This window comes from Bos mutus, chromosome 28 (assembly GCF_027580195.1).
Source record: "Bos mutus isolate GX-2022 chromosome 28, NWIPB_WYAK_1.1, whole genome shotgun sequence".
NCBI classification, from domain to species: domain Eukaryota; kingdom Metazoa; phylum Chordata; class Mammalia; order Artiodactyla; family Bovidae; genus Bos; species Bos mutus.
The window spans coordinates 10,236,366-10,244,322 of NC_091644.1; the positions used below are offsets into that span (position 1 = coordinate 10,236,366).

Sequence of the window (7,957 nt, forward strand, 5' to 3'; positions counted from 1 at the left end):
AATATCCCCTGGAAAAAGAAATGGATTCTTTCCTGGAAAATCCCATGGACAGAGGAGCCTGGCAGGCTACAGTCCATGAGGTTTCAAAGAGTTGCTTAAGACTGAGCATACATGCATGCATGTATCATTTTTATTACAGTCCAAATGTAAATGATATATTTCTTTCTCTGTCTTACTTCACTTAGTATGATAATCTCTAGGTCCATCCATGTAGCTGCAAATGGCATTATTTTGCTCTTTTTTATGAACAATATGGAAGCTCCTTTGAAAACTAAATATAGAACTACCATATCATTCAGCAATCCCACTCCTGGGCGTATATCTGAAGACAATCATCATTTGAAAAGATACACGCACCCTAATACTCACTGCTGCACTATTTGCGATGGCCAAGACATGGAAACAATCTAAAAGCTCACAGGAATGGATAAAGAAGATGTGGTGGTGTTCAGTCCCCAAGTCACGTCTGACTCTTTGCGACCCCATGGACTGCAGCACACCCAGCTTCCCTGGCCCTCACCATCTCCCCAAGTTTGCCCAAGCTCATGTCCATGTGGTACATTCTGCTGCTGCTAAGTCACTTCAGTAGTGTCCAACTCTGTGCGACCCCACAGACGGCAGCCCACCAGGCTCCCCCGTACCTGGGATTCTCCAGGCAAGAACACTGGAGTGGGTTGCCATTTCCTTCTCCAATACATGAAAGTGAAAAGTGAAAGGGAAGTCACTCAGTCGTGTCCGACTCTAGCGACCCCATGGACTGTAGCCCACCAGGCTCCTCCGTCCGTGGGATTTTCCAGGCAAGAGTACTGGAGTGGGGTGCCATTGCCTTCTCCGGTGGTATATACTACTCAGCTATAAAAAAGAACAGATGTAAATACTTTTTAAAACCAGAGACTATGAACTGAATGCAAGTATGAAAAAGATAAACTAATGAAGCTAAAAAGAAAAAAACATACTATGACTTGAAGTCATCAAAAAAACAAAAAAAGTAAGACTTAAATTCAGTTGCTCAAAAGTTTAAGTGTCTACTGAGCAAAAACGTTTAACTTTTTAACACTGAAAGCAGCCGCTAAGTGATATAAAAAACCCGAATCCTTAGAAATAAAGCATAATTGTATTTCTTGATGGTGTATGTACAGTCCCAGAGCATTACACCAAAAAAATATGCAAAGTTTTTCCCAGCTCTGATTCAAATCTTGGACATTTTCAAGGCTGCGCCTGATAAAACCTTTAATATCCATATTTCAATTCTGTTTATGTAACCTCATGTCCTACATTTACCTGCAGACCAACTTCAAGTTCACCTTATAAAAAGTAGAGTAACTTTAGAAAAGCAAAATGGTTTGCTTTGTTGTACTGCAACAAAATCAGTAATAAGATTCTAATCTTTTAGACATCCCATTCAGAAACTTTAGGCGAACGTTAAGGAAAAACTTTCGATTGCCTTTTCCACCCACCTAATCCCTGGGTAGGGACGTGGGTCCAGAAATTTGGTCCATACATTCGTACTGAGTTTCTAGGTGCAAGGCGGCGGTCGACAAACTTCTGTCTGCCCAGGATCTGGCAACTCCGACTGCACTGCATGGTAACGGGCTCGGATAATAACAGGAGCTTTTACACCTAGCTCAAAACCACTTGCTCACAACTTCAGGCCTTTTCGTCCCTATGCACAATTTCACAGAAGTGCCTTCTCACAGAAGGCTGCCCCGGCCACACCTGAGGCCAAAAGACTCACTGCGAAGGCAGCGAGGTCCCGCCGGGGGCTGATCCGGGGCGTGCGCGGCCCAGGACCCAGCAAGAGCAGCCCGAGGAGGCCCCGGAGGGAAAGGAAGGCGGGCCACCCGCCTCGGCTCGGGGAGCGCAGCCCCGGCGCGCACCTTCATGAACTCGTCCTTGTCGAAGCACAGCGTGTCTGGCCCCTTGGGCAGGTTCATCCTACTTTTCTCCATCCCGCCGGACGCCGCCTCTCAGCGCCAACCCCGGGCGAAGGGAAGAAGGAAGACCCTGTGCGAACCGACCGTGCAGCCGCAGCCACAGCCACAGCCACAGCCACTTTCCGCGGCACAGAGAGCGCCACTTCCGCCAACATGGCAGCGGCCGCCGGGGCCAATCAGCGAGGGCTCCGCGGGCCGGCCTCCGACCGCCGCCGCCAAGAGGGGCGTGGGGATCGGCGCTGCCACCGCGCTGCAGGTCATGCTGCCTCCATTCGGCGGAGGGCGGCACTGCAGCTCAGGAAAGCTGGGTTGGGCAGCCTGGCTCCCATTGAGGTAGGTCTGAGGCTGAAGACCACTGGCTGGAGGAGTCTGGGGCTCCCTCTCCAGCCACCGTTTCCACTGGGAAAAATCTGCCTGCAGCATTCTTCCAAGATCTTCTCCCTGATCTTGCTCTAGGGTCTGGCTCAGATCCAGGTGGGAGGTCGGAGTAACCTTGGGTCTTCACTTTTCTTAAGGGAGCACCTTTGAGTAACTTTGGTCTTCACTCTTCTTAAAGAGCACCTCATCACCTACCTAGTCAGAACATAGCACACAAAATACATGTGCATACATATTTATTTTTAATCTAAGCCAGTGTCTACTTAAAACCATTCACAGCCTAAAAGTTGAGAGTTATGTTTTATTTGGTGAGAATTTTTAGGACTTCAAGTCCGGGAGATAGCAGCTCAAGTGACCCTGAGAGAACTGCTCTGAGGAGGCAGGGAGGTGGGGGACAGGTTATATAGAAGTTTTGCAACAAAGTGTAGGTAGTCTGAACGTCAAAAATGTTTTGTAACTTAAAGAAAACCAGATATCCCAAGTTGAGAAATTTAGTGCTTTTCTATGTAAAGGAAGATGCAAGAGACTAGGCTTACTGAGATTATTCCTTTGATATGCCTCTCAACTATCTGGGGCCAGTAGTCTGTTTTCACATCCTGAGCTTCCTTAGGACTCACCATAGGGAATGGCTGCAGTTTGATGGCTACTAGATGGCAGGCACTATTTCCATCCTGAATACCCTCAGGGCTCACTAGCTCACCTTCCATGGTGGCTGCAAGTGCTGATGACTGTGATATCCTTTGTTTATTGATATGGCAGAAATTATTCCATATCTCCTTCCTCAGTGATCATTTCAAAGAAAGGAAAGCCTTCCTTAGTGATCAATGCAAACAAATAGAGAAAAACAATACAATGGGAAAGACTAGAGATCTCTTCAAGAAAATTAGAGATACCAAGAGAACATTTCATGCAACAATGGGCACAACAAAGTACAGAAATGGTATGGACCTAACAGATGCAGAAGATATTAAGAAAAGTGGCCAGAATACACAAACTATACAAAAAAGACCTTCACGACCCAGATAATCACGATGGTGTGCTCACTGACCTAGAGCCAGACATCCTGGAATGTGAAGTCAAGTGTGCCTTAGGAAGCATCACTATGAACAAAGCTAGTGGAGGTGATGGAATTCCAGTTGAGCTATTTCAAATCCTGAAAGATGATGCTGTGAAAGTGCTACACTCAACATGTCAGCAAATTTGGAAAACTCAGCAGTGGCCACAGGACTGGAAAAGGTCAGTTTTCGTTTCAATTCCTAAGAAAGGCAATGGCAAAGAATGCTCAAACTATCACACAATTGCACTCAGCTCACACACTAGTAAAGTAATACTCAAAATTCTCCAAGCCAGGCTTCAACAGTACATGAACTGTGAACTTTCAGATGTTCAAGCTGGTTTTAGAAAATGCAGAGGAACCAGAGATCAAATTGTCATCATCCGCTGGATCGTCAAAAAAGCAAGGGAGTTCCAGAAAAACATCTATTTCTGCTTTATTGACTATGTCAAAGCCTTTGACTGTGTAGATCACAATAAACTGTGGACAATTTTGAAAGAGATGGGAATACCAGACCACCTGACTTGCCTCTTGAGAAATCTGTATGCAGGTCAGGAAGCAACAGTTAGAACTGGACATGGAACAACAGACTGGTTCCAAATTGGGAAAGGAGTACGTCAAGGCTGTATATTGTCACCCTGCTTATTTAACTTATGTGCAGAGTACATCATGAGAAATGCTGGGCTGGAGGAAGCACAAGCTGGAATCAAGACTGCCTGGAGAAATATCAATAACCTCAGACATGCAGATGACACCACCCTTATGGCAGAAAGTGAAGAGGAACTCAAAAGCCTCTTGATGAAACTGAAAGAGGGGAGTGAAAAAGTTGGCTTAAAGCTCAACATTCAGAAAATGAAGATCATGGCATCTGGTCCCATCACTTCATGAGAAATAGATGGGGAAACAGTGGAAACAGTGTCAGACTTTATTTTTTTGGGCTCCAAAATCACTGCAGTTCAGTTCATTTGCTCAGTCGTGTCTGACTTTTTGCCACCCCATGAATCGCAGCACGCCAGGCCTCCCTGTCCATCACCAACTCCCGAAGTTCACTCAGACTCACATCCATCGAGTCAGTGATGCCATCCAGCCATCTCATCCTCTGTCGTCCCCTTCTCCTCCTGCCCCCAATCCCTCCCAGCATCAGAGTCTCTTCCAATGAGTCAACTCTTCGTGTGAGGTGGCCAAAGTACTGGAGTTTCAGCCTTAGCATCATTCCCTCCAAAGAAATCCCAGGGCTGATCTCCTTCAGAATGGACTAGTTGGATCTCCTTGTAGTCCAAGGGACTCTCAAGTCTTCTCCAACACCACAGTTCAAAAGCATCAATTCTTCAGCGCTCAGCTTTCTTCACAGTCCAACTCTCACATCTATACATGACCACTGGAAAAACCATAGCTTTGACTAGATGGATCTTTGTTGGCAAAGTAATGTCTCTGCTTTTCAATATGCTGTCTAGTTTGGTCATAACTTTTCTTCCAAGGAGTAAGCAGTCAGTATATCTTAATTTTCTTCCCTAATTCTTTGATCTATACTTTTTGTAAGAGTGTTGTAGCCATGCATTCTGGGAAACAAACTCACTCAGAAGGAAAATGCAGATAGTGGAGTGCAGTTTATTAAACCGGTGGGCCCAAGGCAGAGTCTTCTCTTAGCCAAGGACTCCGACCAGCACTTGTGAAAGTCTTTTATACCCATGTGTACATGTTCGAACTCACCGCCCAAATTCCTTGAGACTTACATAAACAAAGGAAGGGTAAATACCATCATTCATGTGTTATGTGTTCAAACAGTTAAACAACTGGCCAATAATCAATAAGACCGAGGTTACACTCTGATAGATACAGAAAAATTTATGGCCTGTCCAGAGACAGGGGTGATTAGTGTATGTTTTCTCTTAGACGATGAGAAACCTGGATATCTCCGAGGTTCCCCTGTCTGGAGGGGGTCTTATCCTTCTATTGCTGTTTCCATAGATACTAAGCACAGAGTTTGGAGTCCACGGGAGATGTGGCTGAGCATGATCAGCATGAACAGGCCTAAGATGGGGCCCATGCCCTATGAATTCCCTCTTCAAGAGTTGGACTTCATTTTGACATTGTTCTATCTTCAAGTTTCTATCTTATATTCCCTAATTTCATTCTTCTGCCCTTCATTTCATTCTAGAGCTTGTGCCTCCTGCTCCATTTCTAAGTAATATTAGCCCCCTTTGACTTCAAATCTCTGAAAAGTTTTTAGTTCCCTATTTTCAGTGGCCTTATGACAGGTTCCCACTTTTCCTTCCCACTCTTCCCTATTTATAGTTTTCACATTTTTGGTAGACTTGCCACAGAATATTTAGAACTTGCAAAGAGAAATACTCTTCTGGGGGAATTCATGGGAGCATTTGCTCCAGTAAACATTAAAGTACTCTCTTTTCTGAACTGTTGTTCTAGAGTCGCCAAATCTTTCAACTAGAGTCATCCTGGTTCACTACCACAGGAGATGAGGGTTTCCATTTTTAATGGATTATATGCTTGAACTGGAGGCCAAGTATATAGTCTGACACTCTCTCACTCCAACAGAAAGGGAGCAGGGGCCAGGAGGGGTGGGGGTGGAGGAAGCCTCCTAGTTCAGGTCTCCACCCACTCAGCAAGCTCCCGGCGAGCCGACAGGGCTCTGTCAACATCTTCTGTATCTGATTTATACCCCTCTTCATTCCAAAGTGGATTTGAGGTGGTTTGGTTTGATTCTTAAAGTTTCCCATTCTAACCAGGAGACAGATTAATCCTTGTTGTTCAGTCTTTCAGTCGTGTTAACATCAACATCTCCTTTCTAATGGACCATTCCCATCAGCATACAAGCCAGCTTCCATCTAAAAAAGAGCTCCCCTTGACCCCACATTTTCTCCTTCACAATGAGCTTCTAAAACGTTTGCCTATACCTGTGGTTGCCCAACTGGGGTAACATGCACTTGAAAACTCTCTGAAGAATCCTGTGCACACAGCAAAGGAAACCACGAGCAAAACAGAACGACAACCTACAGACTGGGAGAAAATATTTGCAAATGATGTGGCTGATAAGGGATTAATTTCCAAAATATACAAACAGTTCATATAGCTCAATATGAAAAAAAACAAACAACCTAATAAAAAATCTAAACAGATCTAAATAGACATTTCTCCAAAGAAGACATACAGGTGGCCAATAAACACATGAAAAAATGCTAAACATCGCTATTAGAGAAATGCAAATCAGAACTATGATGAGGTATCACCTCACTCCAGTCAGAGTGGCCATCACCAAAAGTCTACTGTTAGGACCTTCTCTGGTTGTCCAGGGGCTGACTCCACACTCTTAATGCAGGGGACCTAGGTTCAATCCCTGGTCAGGGAACTGGATCCCTCGTGCTGCAAGTAAGAGTTCATATTCAGGAATATAAAGATCCTACATGCTGCGACTAAGACCTCTTGCAGCCAAATAAATAAATAAAATATTTTAAATGTCTACAATGAATAGAAGCTGAAGAGGGTGTGGAGAAAAGGGAACTCTGTTACACTGTTGGTGGTAAGTTGGTACAGCCACTATGGAGAACTGTATGGACATTCCTTAAAAAACTAAAAATATAGGGACATATAATCCTACAATCTCACTCCTGGGCATTTACTCAGAGGAAACTACAATTTGCAAAGATACATGCACCCCAATGTTTATAACAGAATTAGTTACAATATCCAAGACATGGAAGCAACCTAAACGTCTGTCTACAAAGGAATGGATAAGGAAGATGTGGTGCACATGTACAATGACATAAATACTATTTCCCTGGTTCTCGAGCCTTTGGGCTCAGACCGAATCACACCACCTGTGTTCCTGGTTTCTAGGCTGCAGAGGGCAGATCCTGGGACTTCTCAGCCCTCTTAGTTGCATGACTCAATTCCTCATAATAAATCTCTCTCTCTCTCTCTTTGGTAAATATATATTTGTGTGAATTAACCTCTCTAGCTCTCTCTCTCTAATTATATCTGTCAGTCTATCTATCTATCTATCTATCTATCAACTGGACCAAAAATTCTAAGACTTGCATGAAAACCATGATAGTAAGTGGATGATAATGCCCCCTCCTCCCTTTTAAGATTCAATTTATTTAAAGAGGGGAACCTCCACACCCGCCCCCACCCCAATTTATCCATTTTTCCATCCCCTACTTCTGGCAATCACCAATCTCTGTATCAATAAGCTTGGTTTTCATACACACATATACGTACACATACATATATATATATGGGCTTCCCTGGTAGTTCAGCTGGTAAAGAATCCACCTGCAATTCAGGAGACCCTGGTTCAATTCCTGGGTTGGAAATATTCCCTGGAGAAGGGATAAGCTACCCTCTCCAGTATTCTCGGGCTTCCCTGGTGGCTCAGATGGTAAAGAATCCGCCTGCAGTGCAGAAGGCCTGGGTTCAATCTCTAGGTTGGGATGGTCCCCTGGAGGAGGGCATGGCAGCCCATTTCAGTATTCTTGCCTGGAGAATTCCCATGGACAGAGGAGCCTGACAGACTATAGTCAAGGGGGCTGCAAAGAGTCAGACACGACTGAGCGACTGAACAACAACAAAC

The 7,957-nt window shown here is 44.6% G+C and overlaps 1 protein-coding gene across 2 annotated transcripts in view; it reads right to left on the bottom strand.

Moving 5' to 3' along the window:
- The window catches only part of COG2 (component of oligomeric golgi complex 2), a 42,524-nt gene extending 40,446 nt beyond the window's left edge, over window positions 1–2,078 (bottom strand). For both annotated transcript variants that reach the window (XM_070364468.1, XM_070364467.1), the window contains exon 1: window positions 1,878–2,078. In XM_070364468.1, the coding sequence (XP_070220569.1) occupies window positions 1,878–1,949 (72 nt within the window). In that variant the 5' untranslated portion in view covers window positions 1,950–2,078. The remainder of the gene's footprint in view (window positions 1–1,877) is intronic.
- Between the last annotated feature and the right edge of the window lie 5,879 nt (window positions 2,079–7,957).